Source organism: Colletotrichum scovillei (assembly GCF_011075155.1).
Source record: "Colletotrichum scovillei strain TJNH1 chromosome Unknown Contig00003, whole genome shotgun sequence".
NCBI classification, from domain to species: Eukaryota; Fungi; Ascomycota; class Sordariomycetes; order Glomerellales; family Glomerellaceae; genus Colletotrichum; species Colletotrichum scovillei.
Genome location: NW_023336261.1, coordinates 2,751,934 through 2,777,767, shown reverse-complemented (window position 1 = coordinate 2,777,767; position 25,834 = coordinate 2,751,934). Strand labels below are relative to the sequence as shown.

At 54.0% G+C, this 25,834-nt stretch overlaps 4 protein-coding genes across 4 annotated transcripts; 2 read left to right on the top strand and 2 right to left on the bottom strand.

Annotated features, from left to right (window-relative positions):
- The first annotated feature begins 5,615 nt into the window (after positions 1–5,615).
- Positions 5,616–10,706, top strand: HER10_EVM0008590 (uncharacterized protein). The gene is made up of 4 exons (XM_035478106.1): positions 5,616–7,502; positions 7,561–7,913; positions 7,964–9,219; positions 9,286–10,706. The coding sequence occupies exons 1-4, from the start codon at positions 7,480–7,482 to the stop codon at positions 9,646–9,648; spliced, it is 1,995 nt and encodes a 664-aa protein (XP_035336314.1). The 5' UTR covers positions 5,616–7,479; the 3' UTR covers positions 9,649–10,706.
- An 8,718-nt stretch (positions 10,707–19,424) lies between these two features.
- On the top strand, positions 19,425–23,265 carry HER10_EVM0010592 (PHD-finger domain-containing protein). Its single transcript, XM_035483125.1, has 3 exons — positions 19,425–20,344; positions 20,476–22,545; positions 22,627–23,265. The coding sequence occupies exons 1-3, from the start codon at positions 20,319–20,321 to the stop codon at positions 22,808–22,810; spliced, it is 2,280 nt and encodes a 759-aa protein (XP_035336496.1). The 5' UTR covers positions 19,425–20,318; the 3' UTR covers positions 22,811–23,265.
- A 156-nt stretch (positions 23,266–23,421) lies between these two features.
- On the bottom strand, positions 23,422–24,226 carry HER10_EVM0000024 (uncharacterized protein; the record flags this gene model as incomplete). The annotated part of the gene is made up of 3 exons (XM_035469822.1): positions 23,422–23,463; positions 23,523–23,551; positions 23,662–24,226. 3 exons carry the CDS (start codon positions 24,224–24,226, stop codon positions 23,422–23,424), a joined length of 636 nt encoding a protein of 211 aa, XP_035335538.1.
- A 574-nt stretch (positions 24,227–24,800) lies between these two features.
- HER10_EVM0012852 (uncharacterized protein) lies at positions 24,801–25,419 on the bottom strand (the record flags this gene model as incomplete). Its single annotated transcript, XM_035482232.1, has 2 exons — positions 24,801–25,109; positions 25,390–25,419. The coding sequence occupies 2 exons, from the start codon at positions 25,417–25,419 to the stop codon at positions 24,801–24,803; spliced, it is 339 nt and encodes a 112-aa protein (XP_035336705.1).
- Between the last annotated feature and the right edge of the window lie 415 nt (positions 25,420–25,834).

The window sequence follows — 25,834 nt, the reverse complement described above, 5'->3', positions numbered from 1 at the left end:
TGGAATCATTTTGGCTATGGTAAACATCAAACACATCGATAAGACTGATAAAACGCCGACTAACATAGCGTACTAGAAAGAGTTCATCGCTACCCTGTTCGCCGCCCCTTTTCCCCTTGCGGCTGCAGATGTGATCTTGTCAGCCTCCCCCAATGATCCGCCTGATGTCTGGTACCCAGTATCGTGTCCAGTCGACAAGCAACCGATGGCGGGGTAAAGTCGCGTCATCATTGGTCTATGATCTCCATAAGAGCCGAGCTATAGACAGCGGCCACGGCTGGAGAGTTGGCGTAATTTCCCAAAACGTCCGAGGTTGTTATGCAAGCTAGACAGCCACTCCTTGTCGGCGGCCAGCCCGGAGGATCCACAGAACAACTCATCGAAGGCTCGGTAGAAGCTGACGGCGGATACTGGGGGTTCTTGGAGGCCACCGGCGCGAGACGTTGCATCTTCGCACAGACAAAATTATCAAAGACGGCCTCGTATGTGATTGCTCTCAGATTCGCACGTCTGATCTAACGGGAGTGTCATTTGTCGAGATGCTCTACGGCGTACGACGGTCGAGATGGATACCCGCGACCGTTGCCCGACTGAGGAAGACAACGCTAAGTTTCACTAACGCTGTACAACACACAGAGCCCTACGACAGAGTTTTTGACGGACAAGCGATGTGCGTCGTTAGCGCCACGTCAATATTTACGGCGGGCAGACTGTCGCCAACGGATTCGCTCAACAAGCTTTAACAGCACACGGCCTTCTTCCTAGCGACGAATGATGGAAGGCGGGAGCCACTTTACGCGTGTACAAGCCGTGCCGGATGGCGGTCCCCGGGCGTCAAGTCGCGCCCGCAATCTGGATAGCGATGGCGGGAGCTGGCGACCGTCTTAGGCGAGGGCATTATGGGTTCTATCAAGGACATCCATGGTTTTTGGAGCTATAGCGGGTGACCATTATATGGATGAACGACTATCCACCAACAACACGAATAGAGCAGCAAAGGCCAGAGGCATTAATGTGACGCGTTATTGCCGCCAAGCCGCCTGTAAGTTGCTGAATGATTGGTCTTTTCTTCACTGATTCTTGGTCACAGGAGTAAGAAGTTCCTTTTCCCGTTTACACTGGTCTTCAGCCGGCTTTCAGCCTGACCCATGTCTGTCAAACCTGAGTCTTTTTGGCCATGATCCACATCAGCTCCTCGTGGTAGTATAGGTGCCTAGAGGGGCAACTTTGTGTGCACACTAGAGCAGACGATGGAGCGAATCACAGGCTGCGGGCGGCGAGGTGGCCGCGGCTCACAAACAGGCGCGTCAATGAATGACAACCCGGGTTTAATGTGAGGGGAAAGAGGAGGAACAACCAGTCGCGTAGTCAGACGTGTTGGATCGCCAGCCCTGGTGAACCCTCTTGGCGCAACAGCCAAACCGAAGTTGTCTCTATGGCATACAGCAGGCAAACACGCCAAAGGGGAAAGAAAGATTTAAGTTGCGGCAGCCAGATGGATTGGTTGAGTAAGCGGACAAGTCACGACAGACGGAACAGAAAGTCACGTCGAAGCAAGTCGACTAGAGCCGAGCTCACACTGGGTTTCGTCCTGAAATGACCAGTTCTGAACAAGTCTCACGTCTCATACAAGAGCCCAAACGCCATCATCTGTGCGGCGTATTTGAATTCGAGTCCATCTTGATTTGATTTCCGTCAAAGCTAAAGTATTGGCAGAGTCTCAAAGAAGACAGTTCTCAAGAAACAACAGTAGATGGGGATGAACCTCACGGACAGCGCCGCACATGTCTGATTTTGGGACCAAGCAGGGCTTGTCACAGCTGATTGACGGCCTTCGCATATGAAGTATAGATGCAAACGAAAGCGAACGGGGTTAGAATGAAGCCGGAGAGCAGTTGACAGCAGCTGCTGCTGTAGGCGTGGCGTGGCAGACGCAGGGCCAGCTGGCCATGCCATGTATGGAAGTAAATGGGACGAGGCGGGCATCCAGATGCTAGGCAGATCGATCTTAGACGGGGTGACAAGCGACGGATCACTAAAGTTCAAGGTACTACGGATCTATGTGGGAGGAACAGTTATCTGGTGATGCGGAAGATATTGCTGCACGAAGATGCATAGCATCATTCTCGAGCGCCTCCAAACTGGCAACCCTCTCATCGGGACACTGCACGAGGCGAGACGGCACATCGTCGTTTGTTTGTGTTCCTCACGGTAAGACGATGGACTGGCTTTGGCAGCTGGCAAGATTGTCGAGAGAAGGCCTGGCAGGCCATCGACAAAGAAAAGGCGCGGAGAAAGCAAAAGATGCGAGAGGCAGGCCGTCCCGGCGGGGATGAGGGCGACAGTGACAGACTCGAGAGAGAGAGAGAGGGACTGCGGTCAACGGTCAACCCAGTCGAGGGGCTGAAGCGAGACAAGGGTGTGTCGTTCTGCGACAGATCTGAGACAGCTTCTGCCCCTGCTCAACCCCTGGCACAGCCCCCGCGTCCCCGGTGGACTTGCAGTAGCCTGGACCCAAATTCAGCGAGTCACGACCACGAGTCAGCGGCGAGTGGGTGGGATTTCGACACGCTGTACAAGATAGTAGTGTCCCACTATCAGAAGCCGAACAAGTTTTCCGGGTGTATGGCGTACGGAGTACCGTGGTTCTCATTCCACTGCGATGTGTCTCTGTCAACGCCTAGACATGGCCAATGGCCCGCGGAATGGAGAGGACAGGACGCTACGCTACGCTACAGGATGAGAACGAGGCGAGAGTCGGACGAGATCAAAGACATGGCAACAACTGGCCAAAAGTCTGAAGATGTGAAAGCGGCCTAAAGGGCCCATTGGGAGCATATCGGAGGACAAGACGGGATCGAGACCGGAGAACGTTGAGAGTGTTCGGCACCGAATAGGACGCAAAGTTTGGCCCGTCGATTTCAGAGATGGATCGCATGAGAGAATGATGAACTTCCATCATGATAATCCGCATCATCCATCCGTTCGTAACTTTCAGACTCAAGAAAAGTATGGATGGTTGGAGCAATAGGCATGGACGACCAACTTCAGTACGGGCAGAGTAAGGTACCTCACGGATATTCGCAGGTCAACGTGCCAACACTGCAGTCTGCAAGGCACGCCGCACCATACACTACAGCACGACACTACACACACAATCATCTACACACTGGTGCATCCATCATCGAGTCTGACGAGGCACGCGGCACAGGAGCAGAGAGACAGAGAGAGGGGACGAGCCCAACGGGTACGTACTGTCGTCAGGAACGGAACAACGGGACAGGAAGAAACCAAGGCCAAGACCAACCAACCCACACACCCGCAGGCTGCAGCAGTGCAGCACCCCTCCCACACCCCCCTCGACCACCCCCTGCAGATGCTTACCTCAGCGACAAATCATATTGCGCCGCCGGGCAGCTCAAAGTCAACTTCAAACGTGCTTGCTCCGTGCCACCACCAGCAACGGCAGCAACAGCACCACCACCCTCGCCCTCACCATCATTACCACCACTACCAACACCACCACCACCACCACCACGATGTCTGCCGACCAACAATGTCAACGATGTTGACGACGTCCCAGCTCCATCATGGCGCACTCATATACCCTCCTTAATTGTTGTTTACGGGCACGCCTACCTATGACCTCGTTCCCCCCCTTTTCGAAATGCGTCTTTGGTCTGGTACTGTCCGCGTGGTCTGGTTTCTCTCTCTCTCTCTCTCTCTCTCTCTCCTTTGCATCCTAGGCACAAGAAGGTTTCTGTGCGGCATCGTGTCGTCCTGTTTGGAGACGCGATGCCTGTCGCGTGGACACTCTCCATGTTCGGCTCGTGCTCACAGTCACTGCTGCTGCTCAGCAACTGCGGTTGACTCCTCTCACTCGACCATGTCCAAAACATCTGAACCCACTCGCTATCCTAGGCAGACAGTCAAAAGATTCCATTTCTTCGATGGATCGCCTCAGGATACCAACGAATGGACTGGCCTGGAAACCGCAACTGGAACTGGAACTGGAGCTGCGACTGGAACTTCTTCGTCTGACCCCCTCATCCACATGGTCCCGAGGCTCCCTCCTCTCGGCAACCCTCCGCTCCTGAATCCCCTGCAGCCCTTCCGGAACGCAGCCAGACAGATGTCCAGACAGACAGACAGACAGACGACATATGGAGAGACGAACAAACCGTCATCCACTCGCCGCAACCTTTGGCGCATTTTCTCCGATCTCCAGCCGTGTGTGCTCTGCATGCTGCAGCTAGCCAAGCTAGCTTAGCTCAAGCTCAGCTAGCTAAATCAAGCTGCGACTGAAGGCAATCTCTTCCTTCTCCGCAGCCGCCGCTGCCTCCGTCGCCGAGCCATCAGCCTATCTGAAAACTGACATTTCTGTACGCATCGACCCAGGAGCACATACCTACATCTGTGCTGCTTTATGCCTGCCGCTCCTGTTCTCGCCATTGGCACAACGGCCGAACAAGAAAAAAGAAGCCCGAGAGCGGATCTGCTGGAAAGGATAGGATACCAGGTTCATCATGTGGGGAACCAGGGATTTGACAAAACAGGAACAGGTGTTATCCCTGCACCGCACTCGCTGCCAAAACAAGAGCCCGACGTCAGGATTCTCTTGCTTCTCCTGCCAAACACTCTCGTTCATGATCTTCATACCCGAGCTTGATTGGCCCCAGGTACTCATGGGTAAAATCTCAGGTTTCCACACCAGTCGCCCTGCAGTCTCTGCCCGAGGCCCCTCCCCATGGCCCCCATGCCCCATTGGCCTGGGACGGGATGAGGGACTGGGCCTTGTACATACCGCGGCGGATTTACCTTGCAGACGTGCCGTACTCGGCCTACTGACACTCCAGACCAAGTCGTATCGTATCATTCCGATACTGGACTGAGGTTCGTCCGTGAACCCTGCCTTTTCCTTGGTTTCCGCTGCGAAAGGTTGGAACGCAACGCAAAACTTGTCCGCCAAAAGAGACGAGAGAAGAAGGGTAGGTAGAGTTACGGACAGGGGGTGGACAACAGAGTACCTTACTGTCCAGTGTCACCTAGGTATGGTCACTGGAAACCTCCAAGGAGGGAAACCAACAACGATGACTGAAGTGAGGTGAGGCCCGCTCCAGATCAGGCCCAGTCCAGGTGGTTTCGGTTCCGCTCCCACTTCTCAGTAATCATACATTCAGCAAGTTCAACGTACCGGCCGCCGGCTGCAAGCCACTAGCAGTAGCCGTGATCCATTCCGCTGCCTCACTTTCTTCCTCCCCGATGCTCCCCTTCTTCTAGGCTCTGCCCTCTGCCCCTCGGCCCCTGGGGCCATGTCGCCACATGTGGGTGTATGGGATGAGACAAGCCACCTCCTCGGGAACTATTTCCTTCGGATCGCTAGGGTCCTCGCCAATTCTCAGCCCTGAATAACCGACGGCCCTAGTCGGAGACCACCGAAAGTGCCCTTCTAGCTCATACGTCAAGTGCGGTTATCGTCGATACAGGGCGATCTAGTGGATGGCCTTTGGTCCAAGTTTGGTCCTGTATTTCGTCACGACGAATTTCTCTGCTACAAATCCACAGCTGCACCGCCGCCGTGGGCTGCACAATATGGCGAGGGGACGGGGAGGTGAGGGGGGGCTAAAAGGTCTAGAAGGGGGAGGGGGTCTTGACAAGGTCCTGCAGGTGTATCCGTATGGAAGTGAATGGGTGGATTGGGTGGATTGGGTGGATGGAGAACCAGGCCAGACTCGAGACTCGAGAGTAAGTGAGAAAGGAAGTATCCCATGGCCCATGGTTTGGTGCAAGTGAACCTCCTCCATACGTTATGGCAATTGTCTTTCCTACCGTCTACCCTCTTTCTTTCCGTCCCATCACTTCTCTCTTCCTGACTGGCTAGTCTTGCCATGTTCATGGGCTATTCCTTACACTTTTTACTCCCACTCTACATATCTCTCTTTTTCTCTCTCTTTTGTCTGGGTTTCTCTCGGCCTTTCTGTCTGTCTGTCTTTTTTTTTTTTTTGTCCTCCACCCCCCTTCCGACTCTCAGTCCCTCGGACTCTCCACACCACCATCAGCCCTCCTCCCCTCTGCTTCCTTCATCATAACTCTCTATCCGGACCTCTCTCTGCCTCTTCCTCAACTATATTTCCCATCACGCTCTCATCGCGGACCCGAGTTCGTGCCATGTACATAGTTTATGAGCGTACATCCATCATCTGGGTACAGCCCTGTCGGTGTGTTTGATCCTTGTCCCCGTCTTCCAAAAGCAGTCGGGAGTAGGCCGCTCCCTGGTTCATCGGCATCTTACTCCCACACATCCACATCGACGAACAGATGTTACCTTGTCCACCACCATAAGAACCCCCCCTGCAACTCTTGTCCTCTTGCTGAGCCAGGCCAAGCAGATTCTCGCACACCTGCCTTCTGGCCCCAAGTTCACAGACAGGAAGAGGTTTGTATCAGGGAAATCCGGCTTAGCTCCAACCGACGTTCCGAACCTGACCGTGCTGACTTATTGGTCCGTTCATGGATGATGCTTCTTTTTCTACACTACTTCTTTTATACCTCCAGGATCCGTCTGCACCGCCCCTCGACCTGTCTTCTTTCTCGCTCTCCTTTCGCGTCCCACTTACCAAGGCCTCACTGCCCTTGATTCTCTGCTAGTCACTCCTTTTTTCAAGCCTTGTAACCTATAATACTTTTTTTCCTTTTTCGAGGGGGCTGCCTCTTCGCATCTATAATACCTACTCTCCGGGAGCTGGCTCTCTTCATCCCGCCAGGAACCAGGACGGCCAGCTGCGCGCTCCAACACTCACACACATACACACACACCTTCAGCCATCAAAGCACCAAACGAGGTTGCCGATTATTGCAAACTCATCACGCTCCTTTACTGCCTTTGAGGATCGTACGCATACATACATACAATATAAATACAGAGTACCCAACACAAAGACTCTTATTACAAAAGATCCTCAACCGCGCTGTCTAGCTGAGGACGGGAATCCCTACCGCCTCCATCTATACATCACCCACTAGCCTCATCGCGAGGACCCGCTGTCCTTAACGCTCATCATCGCCCTCCCATCCTCGAGGGAAGAGACCGGAAAGGGATCAAGAGAAAGCAGAAAGAGAAAGGAGCCAAGAAGGGAAAGGAAAAATCTACGCGTCCCCTGGCCCCAACAAACATAACCACTCACGTCGCCGTCCATTACTCGTCCGGCCCGGAGATTATTTGTCTCTCTCCGCTCAGGTTGGCCACTGCGCCAGATTCTTCCAAGTAAGTTCCTGGAAGCCCTTCTCTGTCGGCCTGCCGGATCGCGCTCGTCGATACGTGGGCAGTGTGGATCCCCCTCACCCCCCGACTGCCGTCAGATACAACTGCCACCCTTGATGTCCCTCGTCCGAGGATCAATGCTAACAACCCACCGTCCCCGTTCAGCATCAACCCGATAATTGATTAACCGCACGCTCCCTTGTTCCTGTCTAAGCACCATGGACTCTGCTCAGGCACAGCTGTAGGCCCCATCCCGTCCCTGCAGCTTCCGGCATACATGACTTACAAGTACAATTTAGTCGGCAACAAATACACACACCTTCCTTCACCTTCAACCCTAACAACAAGTTCAGAAGAGACCTCCCGCCTCGTACAACGACCATCATCAACATGAACGGTAATGATATGCCCATCAAACAAGAGGGCGTGGGAGCACCCGCCGGTGTATGGACAACCCCAACGTCTCAAGGCATGAGGCCCAGACCTGCGACCATCCACGAAGGCTTCTCCTACAGCATGGGCGATGACTACGGCACCCTCCCATCGTGGGATTCTTCGCCACTGCCGATGCAGCAGACTCCCAGCGACGCCATGTCCCGCCCGGTATCAGTTCATCAACAAGACTTCTATCCCGTCACCACCATGGAGAACAGTGAGTCAACCTCATCAGAGGTTAACCCTTTTGCTAATCATTTCCATCAGACTGGCAACAAAAGCCATGCGAAGACACTTTTGAGTTCCATGGATTGGACACAGAGATGATTGGCCAGGCATACACTACCGATGAAGCCATTCCTGTGCTTGATCTGAGGTACCAGCAACAGGACAACGAACCGTTCAACTTTGACTGCGGCCCCAACCCGCGACGCATGTCCGGCTCGTCTTTCACCATGTCCACGTCCGGTGCCCTCTCAGATATGCCTTCGTACGAAGACTTCTCAGCTGCACTGTCAGAGGCGCCATCGTTCAGTTCAGACTACCCGCCGCCGTCTAACCGCAATTCATTGATGTCGTCGACTCAATTGTCGCCGGTTGCGTCTCCTCGGATGACTCCCCAGAGCCGATCTGAACTTGTTAGGACTCAAAGCCGCGGTCGTGCTTCCCCTTCGCCTCGCCCAGGCATGCGATCTGCTCCCTACAGCGTCGAGCGTGGAACGACAAAGAGGTGGTCGACGGGATCGTACGGAACTCAGCAGAACAGACGTCAGACACCGTTCGTGTTTCATCAGGGGCACGATGCATTTGGTGCCCACCAGCGCATGTCTTCGAGACACTCATCGCCGACGATCCAGCACCAGCAGGTCCCATTGAACTTCACCAATCTTCAAGCCGCCCAGCAGCATCCCTTCATGATGGCCGCCCCGCCGCAGTACCAGAGAAACAGCATGAACAGTATGCTCTTGCCGTCGCAATTGCCCTCCAATGGCTTCCATCCCGACGCTCACCACTTCGAGGCCCCGCCGCCACTTCTGTCTCATGGCCTCTTCCGCATGCTCCAGAGCAACGCCGATCCTCACTCGCTTCACAGCCACTACACGGATCTGTCCGACCCGCCCGACCTGTACGCTTCACTCCACGAGGAGCAGATCCCGCCGCCTCCCGAGGACATGAACCCGTCTGACCCCGATCTTGTTCCCCACGAGCAAGAGTTGCGGTTCGAGGGTGACCTTTACACACCCAGATGGGTGAGAGGTCACGGTAACAAGCGTGAAGGATGGTGTGGAATCTGCAAGCCGGGTCGCTGGCTTGTACTGAAGAACTCGGCCTTCTGGTACGACAAGTCGTTCACCCACGGCATCAGCGCCGCCACGGGCAACCCATTCCAAGAGCCTCAAGAAACGCGACGAATGGACGGAAACCCGGATGTTTGGGAAGGTTTGTGCGGCAGCTGCAACGATTGGATTGCGCTCGTCAGCAGCAAGAAGAAGGGTACCACATGGTTCAGGCACGCGTACAAGGTATGTGGCACGGCATCGACCGTGAAGGGTCTTGGAACGTTGCACAGCAGGCTAACATTCATGTAGTGTCACACCCACCCCAAGATCAAGGATGCGCCAAAGCGTCGACGTGAGAGCAATCACAACCGCAACCTTGCAGCATCTCAGATGGCCAAGCCAAAGGTTGAGCCTCAACAGCCGCAGCAAGCACCTCCAATGCCGCAGCAGACTCCAATCACGCCTCAAACTTCGTCGGCATCCGTCACAAGCACGCCTACGCCAGCGCAGATGCAACAGCAGCACCAGCACCAGCATCAGGTTCAACAACACCAACACCTTCAACAGGTGCCGCCGCCCATGCCTCAAATGAACCAAGGGCAGATGGGACAGAACCAAGTCCAGCAGAGGAATGTCATCAACCCTATGGAAGGCATGCCTGGCATGATTTGATGCGGTTCCTTGATCTTGATATGGCAGAGAAACAACACACAAACACGACTGATACCACTTTTTTTTCTGTTTTCTCTTTTCCTTTGTCACGCAGACTTACCCCCGCCGCAGCGCGTGCCTGTGGTACACTACCGAAACGTCGTCACGAAAAACAACGAACCTTTTCCTGACCTACCTTTTTATAGACTTGGGCATCACGGGATACCTTTGGAGGATGGGACAAAAATTTGGGGAGGGTGCTAAAGGGTGTTGGAATCTTTTTGGACGAGTCAAGAAAAAAACAAAAGAAAAACTCCGAAACTACTTCCCCCGGATGACAGAGAGAGAAAAGGGACAATGTGTCATGACGATTTTCCAAAACAATCTTACTACCTTTTACCTCAGCACCATCACAATATCCATCACTACAACCATCCACGATTTGATCTTTTTCATCTCCTTTTCCTTTTCTACCTCGAGTTCCGCTGCCTGACCGACGTTTCTGAATTCATTTGAGCACGACCACCCATGTTTTATGCCCCGAAAGAGGAGGATACCAACTGTCTGGTTTCGCACGTTGGCCTTTCCAGCCACGTGTAAAGCATGACCCCAGAGTGCAGGATTTCTCAATGGCCCAGCTTTCATCACTTCATCAATAACCAACGGAAGAGACATGGGAGGGGAAATTTGGAGGGGCAAGTTTTGTTCCGTTCAGTTTGTTTGTTTCTTCTTTTTGATTCTCTGATTCTTGTTCAGTCCTTTCTGTTTTTTGACTCTTTTTTTTATCTCTATAGTTTTTCTGAACCGCCCCACCATTCCTTTTCCCTTTTTTCTACATGCTCTTCCACACCAACTTAATCGTAGATAGCTAAATAGTGAGACCCCCAACGACTGGATCTGCAGTCGTAGTTTTGAATTTTTTGAGGAGGACATACCAATGATATCAAGGGGAGGAAAAGGTGGAATAGGGATCTGGGAAAAACCATGACTTGGACCGGGGAAAATGGCCGGGATAGGAAGGAAGCGGAGGACAATTTTCTGGCAACGGTCTTGGAGAACTGTTCTGGAGGAAGGGGGATGGGGGGCCAAAAATGGGACAAAATTCGTTTGTTATCGTTGGGAAACAAAACCTCGGGGGCAAAGCCAGTACTAGTTAGATTTTTCGTTTAACCTGCGCAGAATGAGGAATACACGGTCATTTCAGAATGAGGTTTTTGACTATTAGTGAACTTGGTGATACAGCATTCACAGAAATCTTCAAACTGCGTATCACGAATCTTGAGAGGATGACATGGTTGTGTGACTTTCGGGCCCTACTGCATCTCCCGAGAGGAACGGAGAAAACCATAGGAGAGATGGACGGCCGGTCTCACGGTCTTTCGCCGGCAGTTGGAGGGAACAGAGGAGGAGGGGTTCCTGATCTGTTCCGTCAAAAGACTCGGTAGTCACGTAGGACCCGAACGCCTCTCTCTGTCTCTCGTGTCGAACTGCCATGCCATGACTCCTCGGCCCCCCGCTTCCCCTTGCCTTGCGCCCCCCTCTTAATCAAGAACTCAACGCTCGCTAGCACCAACCACTTCCAAGTCCATATCCCGACCGTTGGAATCGCGATGGTGGATGGATGGGGCTCGTGGGAAGACTGAGAAAGATGTGCCCTAGAAACACATGGAATACAGGATAGGGGACATGGGGAGTCAGTCAGGGGAGTGGAAAAAACGGCGCGCGGGACGGGTTCAGGGGGGGTTTTCTTGGGCATGCGTAGTGTAAACTTGTAGACTTGTAGAGCTGGGATGGAAGGGGGGACTTGAGGACGTGGCATTGCCCAAAGGGGGAAGGACGAAGAGCAGCAGACGAGGGGGAGGAGGAGAGGACCAGGCCGCCGGCGGGAGGTGACTCGTCTTCGACTTTGACGCTGCGCGGGATCCAGGGGGACGAGGCAGGGGTCAGTGTAAGTCGTGAGGGGACCACCCCGGCCCCCGACCCCCGATGCCGATGGGTTGAAGATCGGTGGGGTTCCTTAGAGGGGCAGGTCGTTTATTCACACATAGCCGGACGGTTGGCACTTTGCAGAAGATGGGCCTGGGTCAGGGCCAGAACCATAGCCAAAGGCGGGTGAATGTGCTGCGGTCTTTGGGTTTGGGCAAGCCGAGGGGCAGGTTGGTGCTGCGTTTTGCGAGTGTGTGCTTCCGTGTGGATATCTGTACATGCTGCGCATGCTTCCCGTACCTACATATCCCGTACCCTGCGTGCGTCTTCTCCTCCCGTGCCTGGTCCAGGAACGCGGTCAACTGCCGATCGAGACTGGTGTGGTGGGGGAGAGACGGACGATGGGTTGTATTCCGTTGGACGACGACGTTTTCTTGGCTCTTTATTGAGTCCTGCACTACGGAGTACTTGGTCCCCTTTTCCCTTCACTATCTGGATTCTGGAGTGAGGAGTCATAGACTTCTGGGGGCTTGGGAGAATCACGAGAAGAAGCCTTAATGCTCGTGGGTTTACCGGGGTGGTGTTGGTATTGCAGGGGAGTTTGGGTATGTGGGCGAGGAGAGCGGGTATGTGTAGGCTGCGGACACCACACACACATACGGATACACACACATGTACTCGCTCACGCACTTACATGGGCAAATACGGCAAGTGCTTGTCATCGTCGAGGGACCACGCTAGAGTGGACGAAAGATGCCAGGGGTTTCCGGGTTGGGGGCAGGGGGAAGGAGAAGATCAGACCAGGAACCGGAACCAGACTATACTACGATGTGGTGTTAGGCGCAAAGCTGAACTACAAGGGGAGTCTCCAGAACGGAAACCCGGCGTGTCCGGTGGAGGTGGATGTGGATGATGCCCTTCGCCTCGGAGGAGGAAGCCGGGAGGGGCACTTCGCTTCGATTACCTGTCCGCCGCGGGAGGGAGAGCAGAGGGCATGGAGTATGGCCACGGGTGGATGCTTTGGACCTTCCTTTTTGCTATGGGCTTGGGACATTGGAAGGTGGTTCAGCTGGCAGGGGGTTAGACACCAACAGAGCAAGCAGCCTATGGATGTTTTTGGGCTTGTGGTACGGGTGTTTGTGATGGCCGTGGGGGAGAGAGATATGTTCTGTTATGCCGTTTACAGTGCTGGAAGGGGAAACAGAAACGACGTTTCGTCTCTTACACAAACGCTCTGGCACCACACTCGAGGTGACGGCGGCTACTGTGACAAAAACATTGCATAGTTTGGACGGGAAACCCGCGCGGCGAGGTGATAGATACACGACTCGACGCATGTTGAATGGATGGGCGCCGTGAATCATGGCTGGCCGATTTGACGGACAACCGGGGGCCATTGGTCTTTGGTCTTTCGGATATCGGAGAATGGCCGCTCCAGCTTTTCCTTTTACTTTTACAACCTCTTCCTGCCTTCTTCTCCTACTCTGTCGCCCGGAGAGAGCCCGGGGTTGACAGTCCGTATCCTCAGGGATCTTCCAGGAATCTCGGCCTCTAGCAAGAACTTCCTTCTTTTCTTCTACGGCTAGTGTGATCCCCCTCCCCCGGGTCCCTGACATGTCTTCGGGTCTTCACTCGTTCTCTGGACCACTTGCGGTTGTTTCGGTTCGGCGGAGTATCCCAGAGAAAGAGTCTCTACATCCCGGAAGAAGATCCATTTAGGCAAAGGGCAGAAGATCAACCAGGGAATTCTGTTGGTTCGTGACGAGTGCGATGGGAAAAGGAGCAGAAAAAAACTCAAGAACACCCCTCCCATCACTGGGCCCCCCCCTCGAAAAAAAGGAGGAATAAGAGCCAGCGAACGTCGAAGAGTGTTCCTGAGAGGGCTGCATGCGTATGTGCGTAATCTCCCGGAATTCATGCATCTCGACCGGGAGACCCCGCCATTATATATATCTCCTGTGGGCTGGACCAGGGGGGGAGGACTCTGAGGAGGGGCAGCGCGCGCCGCGCACAGGCTTTTCCCATCCATTGTCCCGGCGCTGGCGGGGGTGAGTGATTGGCGGGCGATCGTGCTTATTCTTTTCTTGCCCTACGAGAGTATCCATATTTACCATATGGGACACACGGCAAAAGCTGCAGAAGGGGGAAAAAAGTGACGCAAGGTACTGGGGGTTTAGGGACGAAGTGGAGAGTTGTATCGGTAGGTTCAGCCGTTGGCCGCCGTCGGCCGGACGAGGTTCCAAGTTTGTGGTAAAGTCCCGGGCCCGGTGAGGGTACCTAGGTATGTATCTACCGTAGTCCGAGGTCGTATCCGGATTCTCTTTTCTGGACGCAGTGTCGTCTGCGGGAGGGGAAGGGAGAGAAATGGTGGGATGTTGCCGGGAAGAAGGGGAAAAAAGGGGGACAAACTACATGCTGGGGTCATTGACGATTCACGAGGCGGGTTTGGCCTTGACGTCGATGTCGTGCTTCCTGCATCCGTTCCCTCCACTGGTTCCTAGGTAGACCCAGTGAAGCTTCTCTGGCCACCAGCTTGCGAGGTCTCTAGCGACGCTGCAACTCTCGCATCGCACGATGGCCGAGGAATCAAGCAGGGGGGGGGGGGGCTTGCCTCGGAGCTGGTGATGGACTCTACAACTCCTAGAGTCCTGATAGAGGGAAGGGGAACCCAGACGTTCAGCGTTGGCTCGAAAGAAGCCAGACCCAACCAATTACGTTCAACTGCAAGCACTTACAACCCCTTGCAGCTTGCAGAGACCACGAGCCAATCGTCTATTAGCACGACACCTTTCTCTCAACCACCTCAATCCCCAGCCACTTCCTCCTCCGTAGCATCCAGGAACACAGTCGCAGTTGCTGCCAGGAAGTCATCTCATCCAATCGTTTGCTTGCGGGTATTTCCCCATGTCACGGTCTAAGCCGGTCCTCCCCTGAACTCTGACAGAACCTTGATTTGAGTCATCGCTAAGAGGGCTCTTTGAACTTTGCTGAGAAGATGCCGCGTTTTTCTTACGTTCTTGTTTATTCCCTTGGTACTCTCCATCGCGTTATGATTGATGAAGCCCCGGTATCGCATACGCGCCTTATTGCCATGTAGTGCTGTGTAGGGCTCTATACTGTTCGCTCGAAAGATTTCCCAATCTTGACTCAGTTAAACAACTCAGCTATGAGTTCTAGGATGGCATGATACCCAAACCTACGATCATTTTTCCGAAGCAGTCGGTCGTTCTGAGTGTCTACAAATTGATGATTTATTGTAGGGATTGAGGGACCTACCACGCCTGAGTGCAGAAGTCGCCATCCGCGCAAGACTCCCCACGTTCAAAGAAGATGAATAACCGCTGACAACCCGATGTAGGCCTCATCGATGTTATCGCGGCGTTCCTGACACTCATGTTGGTCTGCAGACACATCTGGTCAGACATGAAATCGCCGCGGTAGACAGTTTGTCCGATGGGAAGGTCTACTTGCTATTTAACCCCCTGGCTGGGCTGAGCTGGCGTCAGTCATCAGACCGCATGTGCTTCTCCGGCACTCACACTGCCATGTTCAGTTACAAGGTATCGAAGTGGATTCTGTGCGAGAATTGTGTGGTCTCGAAGAAGTCTCCAGGTTGCGTTGTTGGGATCGACACAAAGGTCGAATGCCTGGCTGGGCCAAGTTGACGTCAATTGTCAGATCGAGTTATCAGACCAGATCTATTCAGCGTGGAATAGTGTCGAGTCCGGCCAAGAGGACGCTGCGCAACGCCGGGCCCAGGAGGACGAACTTGTAGATATTCGAGGATGCAGATGACAGCTATTCCGACTTTCGCGGAGGGTCCAGAAAGCACAACAGCTGAGTACGACCCAGGCAAAGCTTTCGCTCAACCAGACATTGGCAACTTCGGCCACGTTCAAACACTACAGAATCAGAACACTGATGGAGTTTGTTGCCATAGCGCAGTGGGAAGTAAGACTACGGCAGTATCACTCGAAAGTTTGCCCCTCAGCTCAAGAAGAGAGGCATCTTCGTGATGGCCTTGGGCAGCCAGAGACAGGGGCGATTCTGGAAAGTCTGAGAAAGAGGAAACACAATACGTTATCAGCGATTCAGACCTCGTCGCTCGTACAGAAACCCGCGTTGACTTGGGCCAAACGAGGCGAACCTTGCTTGCGAAGTCGCAATCAATTGCGAATAGCTTCGTTATGCCGCACCGGGTCATCGCCAGGCTGTACCTGCGTCTACCCCTCTATCGATGAGCCTCTCGGGGGAGAAGGTACGAGGCAACACTGCGCGGTTGCGTAGAACGATTTGCCGACCGAGGTGAAACTGGGTAAGAAACGTGTAGCGGGATTCCTCAACGTGGTCTTGGCATCGGCGACGTTGAGACGCTGCAGTTCTCAGCAGCCGCGACCGTTACGATTGTGAAGCAAGCAATCTCGTGCAAATTCTACGTCGTGCTTTCTCAAACACGTTGACACATTTCTAGGTCAACTGAATATGGACCGCCGGGCTGCGTGTCTGGAACTTGGCATCTGGGAGAGGGCGGCCGAAACAGAGGGGACAAGAGAGGTTGCCGACTTCAAGCGTCGGGTGTGTGACGTTTGTTGCGGATTGCCATCCTGTTCGGGGATTCCAAAGGGGCTACGATCTAGCCGCCCAGCAACGCAGACATGTTCCGCAACGGCGGCGGTCATCTTCGTGTCAAGTACTGAGTTGGCAGTAGAGCGATCAACTCATCATAGAAATGAACCAAACGTAAGAGAGTTCAGCTACCGAACAAATAGTTCGTGGGTTGAGATGGAGACGACATCGCTACTGGATACTGATGGTTGAGCCACCGAAAAGAAAGTGTCTCATCCCGTCAGTCTTCTTGACCCGGGTCCGTTCGGCAGATGCGCACTACATCTTGCAAGTTCCAAACCGTCTGAAACTCTGGATGACGGACGGGGGGGAAGCAGGAGCGGGAACGTCTAAAAGAGGCTCGTAGGTCCGAAGCTCAATCGCTCCATCGGATATCGGACGGAAAGCTGCCTGGTCTTGCTCGCGTTGTCTATCCAACCGATCGATCTGGGGAGTTTGAAAGATGAGAAAGATTCGAGGTTTTGCCCAGCGAGGTTTCAGGCGTGCAAAGAGAACCAAAAACCTCCCTGCCCCGCCGCCCCTGGCGAGGCGTAACTGAAGCGAGCTGAGGTCCGGCCCCGAAACAGTGGGGCTCTAACCGGAGCGCGGAGGGAACGGCGCAGGTCGGGGGTTAGTGTGGGCATCATCATCGTGACGGTCCATGGCTCGCCAAAGTTTTGTAGGTGAGACGATGGGCGGATAATTGGTGATACGGCAACGTGATCGAGTTCTGGAGGAGCGCCTTTTTTTCTCGTTCAGCGCACAGATGACATCCTGTAGCCTGGTGCTGATGGAAGCTTGGAGTACTAGTTTCCGGTAGCGCAGCGCCGCGTTGACTCACCAGTTTTGCCGCTTACATGCCGGGGCACCAGGAGTTTCTGATGACCTGCCAAACACGAGTTCCGAGACTTTGACCAGTGCTGGTTGCTAGGTTATCTCTGGGCGGGAGGTATCCGTGGGAATGGGTTGGTGGTTGACTGACGTGATGTGCATTGCATTGGAAGAAAGATTGGCTCTGTGAAAGAGAGAGGGAGGGGGAAATTGTCTTGCTCACAGGGCTGCAGAGACTTTTCTGCATTCGAAATTGTTTCGTCATGACTGCATCGAGCAACAAGGTTCAGACTCGCCGCTGTGTGGATGGGGAATATTGAATGGTATTTGGCAGCTGTCATATCGGTTTCTACTGCAGTTTGCAGACTTGTTGGCTCGTTTTTGACAGATGTCGCTCATCCTATCATGGCCAGCCCGCCCAGAGCCCATAGGTTGTCCGCCATGCACCTGCAGTAAGACTACAGCGAGACTACAGCCCAGATCGGCATGGCGCTCTGCAAGCTGTTCCTGCTTCCCTGTCCAAAGGAGCGAACGGGAGAGGACTGTCCTGGAGATTCCCTCCTCTCCTTCTCCCTCGCTGGCTGGCCAAGGTTTGTGCCTTGCCGTGTAGCCCCCCCGCCTTATGGTGCAGTCGCGAAAGATATGGATGGCTTTGGTCAAGTACCTTGCATGGGCTCTCTGCAGACGATCCTTCCTCGCATCGCATTCTACATTTCGCTTCGACGGACAGCCGAGCCCCGTTGCAACCAGCAACCGGCCAACTTGTCTCGGCAACCGCATCAGCAACTGCCATCAGCAACTCTTGGAACAGAGCAGCAAGAATGCGGAAGCAACTTTAATAAGCTATCCTTACAGATAGCTGAGACGTAGGTGGTGACTGTGACCATTCTAAAGGAATGTATGTATCGAGGTTCGGAGACCGAGCGAGTGAGAGACGGGAAAGACCAGGGGAGGACAGCTTACAGGGCTCAGATCGGGGGGGCAAGTCAGACCAAGATCAGGCCAGGGCAATTCCCATGTGGTTAGACGGATGCTGATTTGCATGCCTTTGCTCCCATTTTCCTCCTCCCCATCACCGAGACATGCCCATTTCGAGCAGGAACATCCTTGAACCGACCCTTTCTTCAGCCTCCCTGCTCACACAGAGGACCTGGAGGGGCGTTCATCGCATATCTCTCGTCGGCAAAGTGCACGAATAGGTACATCGTGCGTGAGCTGCTCTCCCATCGCCGAAACAACACAGCAATTAACGATAGCCACTAACAGTAGTACATTAGCTGTGTTAGCCGCCGCCCGGATCAAACATCAACCTCAGCAGACCACCACACCACCCACCACTGTGACCGTGCCTGGCAAGCCCGTTCATGCCATCTGATTGCGCCATTCCCTTTAGACGGGCCCTCCAAGGTCGTTGGTTCGCTGTATTCTCTGGCTTGGCTCCCCAGGACGACGACGCCGGTCGAAAGCTTGTGTGCCGCCCTCATCCCGTATTTGCCCACGTTGAAACCCTAGATAGGCGCTGGCATCTGTCTAAGGAGAAGAGTATCTCGACAACGATACATCTGGTCACCAAGGAAGATAGCGACTGGAGGTAGGTTCAGGAACCCCTTTTGCAGTTGGTATCGTGGGTCGTTTCAGCTGGCACAAGTTGCGCTCTGCCTCGGCGATCAGAGCCTACAGAGTATCTTAGTCACCACCTCTGCTATCTGTACTTGCCCATCACCTAATGCTACAGCTGTCAGCATAGGTGGCCCAGGACACCCTTCCGGCCTCCCTATTGAGCCACGTTGGCCTATCTTTTCCTTCATGGCGTTGGCCGAGTTTCCCCCTCATCGGTCAGCTTCTAGCCTGGAAGCCAACGCCGTTAGGGGGCGTCATGGCGATCTGGTCAGACTGGACTCGACACATGTGGCTTTCCCTTTGGTCTTTGTCATTTTGTGTGTAAGAGAAGCAAGAAAGGAAGAAACATAATACCTAGGGTACGGCATGTGTAGTCAGAGATTGTTTCGTTTAGCTAATTGGCCCTATAACCTAATTACGACACAGCAGAGCACGCAACGGTCTATCCCCCGGGGAGCTCCCAGCAACACAGGCAGCCAGTCGGACGAAGCGCCTGTGACTTTCGCATCTGAGTTTTAATGGTAAATTGTAGGCGAGCAGCGAAGTCTCACCACGTGCGCTGTGCTCTCCTGGACAGTGCTCCTATCCCGCTATCTTGTCAAGCCTTGCCCAATGAGATATGCCCACTGCTAGGGATACGTACCGTTCCACGACCTTAACTCGAGGTACTTCCTTGCATTTCCACCCAAAGGTACCTGAGGTAGGTTGTTCCTCTCTGTATTTCTGCATCCCTACGGAGATGAATCAAGGAATAAAAATTAGCCAGCTCCAACACACGAGAGAGAGAGAAGGCCATCTCTGCCTGCCTAAAGGTACCTTACTTAGCTCGTGGCTTGCCATCTGCCATCTGTCAACTGCCAATATCTACGTACCTAGTACCTAACATTGAGGCACAATTGTGCGCCGTCCTGAGGTTACCTTTCCTCACCTGCTTATGCAGTAACTTGCCATTGAATACTGCATCGGCTGCGGCTGCTACTAGGTACCTTACCTGACCATCTCGTTTCCCTGGTGTTGGTCTTCTTCACACTCTATCCTCTCCCTCCCACAAAGTGAACGATTGGTTCCTGGACGCTCCTTAGCACTTCTTCACCATCTCTCTTCTTCCCCCTTCTTGTGCTGCCTCTTCTGGATTCTGCCTTCTGCTTGAACCAGGAAGCGCCCTTCGCTGCAGACCAGTCTTCGCATCTGCCGTCTTACGATTCTGACGATTAGATATTTCATCTGCTTCTGTCATCACGCTCCCACCGCCCTACAGAGAGTCCCGATACGCTTTCTGCGCCGCACCTCACGGACCTCCCTTTTCACAAACTTCCCCTCGACTCCCAACCCCCCCCAGGCTCGAGTTCCTCCGACGCCTTACGCATACAAGCCTCTTGCTCACGCCAGCTCTTCGCCATTCGGTGTAATCAGTCTTCTCCCCATGAAATTGCCGTCTTGGACCTTCTGTAATGATCAATGATATACGCATCTGACGTCGCCCCCGCCTGATATCTACCCACCTACCTACCTACCTCACATTCACGAACCGACCAATCGACAGCACTCACTCTTCGCTTCCCCCGACCCCCAAGCCGCCGATTGCACCCCTGGCCTTCCTTTGGCTGTCCTCTGAACTCCTCGATATCCTCAGATCTGCACAATTCCGTTTGTTAGGGTGGTTCATGTCATGTTCAAGTTAGGGTTGTGTGAACTACAGTAGAATTGCTATGAGTGGGGATCAGCTGGCGTCCAGGCAAGAATTCTACCAAACCCGCCCCGTTCACGTTCGTCTTTCTGTTTCTGCCTCTCGACCAGGTCGCAAAGATTGGCAGGCCGGACAATCTATCAAAACGCCATTTTGCTAACCAGAAACTCTGACTACAGCTTTGGAAACCCAAACGCTCAGCCGCCCACCCCCAAACAGACTCCCACCTCCGCCGTTTTCCCGAGCCCCGTTTTCGAAACCCCCAAGCAGTCCCAGGGTCACTTTGACGACGCTGGCGGTTGGACGCCTCGCTTTGCAGAGGAATACTCCGTCTTCAACACAACCCCAGGTAACCTTCGAGGCTCTCCGGGTTCCTTTCCCGACTTTGCCACAGGTGCTACTACCTTTCCTGCTTCGGCAAGCCTCAAGAGGCCTCTGTCCGCCGAGAGCCTCGCTGCTCAGATAGCAACACATGCCAACCACTTCTCTCCCAACGCGAACCTACCTCTACCCCCGGTCACCGCAGCTCGACGACTGCCCTCTTCTCCCAGGCCCCCGATCGAACAAGCAGACTTTTCCAGCCAGGAACGCGGTTCGGCCAGCCCAGAGCAGGCGTCACAAGACAACATCGTAAAAAGTTCACAAGGCAGGGAGAGCGTGGCGGATCTGAACGGGCAAACGGCAACTCCTCCCCCATCTTCCCACAAGGGTGGCCGGAAGCTTGCTCCGAAGCTACAGGACGACAACATGCAGAATGACCATGGCTACGGCCAGCCTGACTTTTCTGGAAACCCACAACATCCCAACATGGCGGCCTTTGTGACTGCTACCGACATGTTCGGATATCCCATGTCGGCTCCGGCAAACGCTTCCGCAAGCTTCTGGGATCCGAGTGCCGACATGTCGGGCATGGAAATCGACTTCTCCTTTGGTCCTAATGTCTTTCAAACTTCGGGACATCGCCATATGCCTTCCTTTGACGCCTCGCAAATGTTCCAAGAGCCCGCTACCCTGCCGCCGTCAGGTAGCCAAGAGACTGCCCAGCCCATCAAACGGACACGGCCCCTGGCTCCTAAACCTGTCATGAACAACATCCAGTCTAGCTCGGCAGACATCTCCATGGTTACAAACTCGTTCTCAACCTCCATGGAGGACCCCTTCGGTATTATGAGTCCCGGCGGAGTCGATCCTGGTGTCTTGTTCGGTCGACCGCTATCTACAAACATGGGTGCAAACATCCCCGTCACACAAGGCTCGGCACAGTTTGCCCTTGCAGCGGCTGCAGAATCACAATCGAGAGCGCCTATGCACGGCGATATTCGTCGCTCCCTCAGTACCAAGGAGCTGGGTCAAGGAAGGCCATCCGGTCATGCTTCTCTCAATTCCCCGGTCAAAACGAATGGGCGGCTCAATGGACTGCAACGAAGTGCCAGTGAGAATCGTGGAAGACGCGGACTCGCAAAGCCGTCATTGCCTAAGCTCGCTCCAGCCATACAGCCGAGGCCTCAGGTGGCCAATGGTCCCGTAGCTGGCCCAAGTAGGCCACCGAGCCGCCCGTCTGGCAGGATCTCGCCCCTGAAACAGCAGCACTCTCGCCTCTCGAGCTTGACGTCGATACCCGAGTCGGCTCCTCCGAGACCTCGCACAGCTGTGAAGTTCACGATCGATTCGAGAGGCAGGGCGCGGGCCGAGACCACCATGGTGATGGATGAGCCGCGACTCGAGGAGGTACGAAGACTCCCGGTGACCCGGGAGATGCCGCGCAGGGAGAAGAGCTGGGAATCCGAGGATGACGACTCTTCGACAGACGACGAACCAATCATCATTCCCAGCCGAAATACTTCGTTCGCATTACCAGATCCTCGTCGACCGTCGTCGGCCTCCATGTTCCATTCGTCTCGAAGGAGCGTTAGTGAACACAGCTCGAGCAGCTTGGGGGCGTCGGTTTCGCAGCACGAGGCTGAGAGCGAGGCCGAAACAGTGATGAACGAGGCACAGGGAAAGGGGGGTGATGCAGCAAGCGAGCTACGGAAGCTCGTTGAGAGCCGACAAAAGCGTGGACATCAGGCACCTGGCAGTCAACGATCACAGCGATTTGCGTCGGGCAGTTTTCAAGACCACCTCGGGGGTATGATGTCACCGACGGGTTTCACGGAGGCCAGCCTACCCTCGCCGACGAAAGCGACGTACAACGTTCGATGCGTCTGCAGGAACAGCACGGATAGACAGGGAGAGTACATGGTCCAATGGTATGATGCCGTCCCCAGCCTGCCTCGTGAAGATGGCCGGCTATCACCTATGATGCTTTACCAATGCTAACATTCCACAAGTGAGTCCTGCGAAATGTGGCTCCATGGATCGTGTATCAACATATCCAAGCGGACACTTCCATCCGTGTACATATGTGCCTTCTGTTCAAACACACCCAACATGCGAGGCGGTCGACTCCGGGGTAATGGCCCGACGCTGGGACCGCCTGGGGCGAGCCCGCTAGCCCGCAAATCATTCAGGTAATACGTGAGTGCATTTTGGAGCACAACGATAATGACCGGCCCCGAAAAGTCGATGACGGCACGCGAGGAAAAGAAAAGGTTTAGAAAGAGAAACGGGGCAATCCGTCATCACGTCATCTTGGATATTGATGAGTATATATAATTCCCGAGTACATACCTTGCGGCTTAATTATGAATAACAAACGAGAGGATGCTAAGAAAGAGAATACTGGAGCTATTGTGAGATGACTGGAATTATGCAGAGTGACCGAGGAAGCAATGTGAAGGTGGATGTACCGATCTCCGAAAATCTCAGTAAAAGGCCTAGCTGGACCTCGGCGGGAATTCTGGCAACACCCAGGAGACTAGCGATGCCATCGTTGATAGGCTGGCCAAATTTCTCAAGGGAAGACCGAGGGCGTGGGTAAATAGTGTGGATAGTTGGCTTACAGTGTTCACAGCATGATACAAGAGGACCATTTCAACACGCCACTGCGGTATCATCTTCCCTGTTGAATTTGCGACAGCTTTATATAATCTGCATTGGAAAGCAGAGTGCTATCCCGACGTGACTTCTGCCATGCCACGACTTTCCTACCTTTTCAAGCTTGCAAGTGCTTAACCACAACTCCCTTAAAAACAGAAGGAAGTATTGATGTGTGTGTATCCGTACGCCTAGAGGACAAGTCAGCCGGCCATCCCGTCAGGGGTCAAACTTCGGGGGTTCACCTCACCTTTTTCCATCCAGGAATCGAGAGGTAGGCTGTACCATTTCACAAGTCAGCACGTTCATACACCACCACACATCCTTACAAGACTTTCTATATGGAAGACTGGGAGGTAAATGTAAAGCAGAAGAGGAAGAAAACTCACCACACTCCATATACCCATCCCCATTGCTGCCCCCGCAAGCCCTGGCAGCCCACTCGACGGCATCAACCCACTCCTGCACGACACACGGGTTCCCGCCGCCCCTCCCGTCGCCCACGTCCCCGCTCCCCGCGTACGAGCACACGTACGCCACCGCGTCGCCCCAGTGGCTGTAGATTTTCTCGCGGTAGCCGAGGCGCTTGCCGTTGAGGGCGGCGCACTGCGCTGCGAAGGCGTCGCGGGCGCCGTTGGGGTTGGAGGTAAAGGCGGCGGCGGTGATCCAGGGGCTGTCGGAGCAGAGGGGTTTTGTGTTGGCAGGCCAGGATGTTGCGTCGCGACGGGGGAGGTGTGGTGTAAGTGGTGGTGTGGCTTGGAAGGATGGGGAGAGGTTATCTTCTACGGCGTGGATGTTGGGAATGGCGGAGAGTTGGGTGTGGAGTTCTTCGCCTTCTGGGGTGAGGGTTACGATGTAGGTTCCTTGTTGGGAGCCTGGGGGAACGAGGGTTGAGAGGGCTGGTTCGGCTGATGCTATGAGGATGGTTAGGTGGTGGAAGGGCGTGAGAATCATGTTTGCTTGCTGTTGATATTTATGGGATAAGGAGTGCGAGATGAGGAATTCTCGGTGATATGAGGTCGCATCAGATTTTGAGAATGTCCAGCCAGAACTGGTTTGACTTATACATCATTGACTTCGTGGTCGCTGCCCGTTATCCGAAATCTGTGTTTCGTCACATCCGTCCCGTATCTAGCGGTTGCTAGTTCTTAGGTCCTGCCGGACCGATCCTGTTGTTCAAGTTGCGGATGTACGCTACCACCATAACGGTTGCCAATCATAATAATAGGTAGGATAGTTGTGAAACCAACGATAGACGGTATCAAGTGCTCGCACGTATCATATCTAGTCACGAGGTTGGACTCGAGGAACCCGATCGAAGACGCAGCCCAGCACCGATGACCATCGTATGACCGAGTGCCACAGGTAGAACGAAAGAAAACGAACAATTTCTCGTTGTACATTAATCAGCTGTCTTACTTCCGTCCTATAACCGAAATTGTAAGTTGTGTCTCTTTGGTCTATTGCTTTCCTTCCCATCGTGTCCCATATGTCGTAATTGCAAAACGCCCCTTCCCCCCATCTATCATCATCCCCTTTTCACCATACAGGCGACCGTCGTCGGTGACATGTTCAACATGGAGATCAAGTCCTCTTGCTCGTGGTCGTAGACCAGCGCGTTGCACCTGATGTTGAACTTGTTCTGCATCGAGTCGTCCACGATGATGGTCTCCTCATCCTCACCGTCTTTACCGCCGGATCTCACCGAGATGTGCCACTCTGATGGGTCGCGGTGCCGCGGTAGTAGCTTTACCGCGTGGAAGTTTGTTTGTTGTAATGAAGATACCTGGACGAGCACCTCGCGGTCCCAGGCTTGACTGTCTGTTACTTCACGGCCCTAGAAAGTTTGTGGTGTTAAATCATGTAATGATGAGGTAGAAGTGGTGAAGATGGAAAGGAGCATGAGAGCTTGAGCACAAAACAGACTCCAACTTGGAGTCAGGGGAAGAGTAGTGGAATATAACTACCGAGTAACATGTGGTCTATAGGGGTGGAATTACATTTGATGATGTTGGCGAAGAACCGTCACAGTCTGATTTCGACTTTGAACGAGCTTCACTTTGTAGACGGCGAGTACCGCGCCCTGAAGGGTTCAGCCTCCAGTCTTCTGAATGCACCACATCGACCGTCTGGAAGTAAATCTTCATATTTACGAAGCGAGTCGGCGGACGAACGGGGATATCGCGGAGCTTTTGTGGATTAGATGCTGAAAAAGGATATACACACACTCGATGTTGGATCACAACTTCATCAGGGGCTCTCTCCGGGACAGGCGGCGGCTTTAAGTCCCCACAACAAACTTCATCCCGCCGGAGGTGGGTAACTCCCGTTGGGTCAACAGGTCCCTCGACGCTGCCCGTCTATCGGTACCGGTCTTGCGGGGTCCCAAGCGGCGAGGCGTCGTTTCTGCAGCCCCGGCGCGCCATCCTTTAAGTCTTACCGTCTTTAGCCAAAGGATCGTCTTTGAATGGCGGTGGACCGTGGGCCGGGTGCCGTGGGCAGAAAGCCCCACTTGCCTCGGTCTGAGCCGCGGCAAGGAATTTTGGTACGAAACTCGGCCGT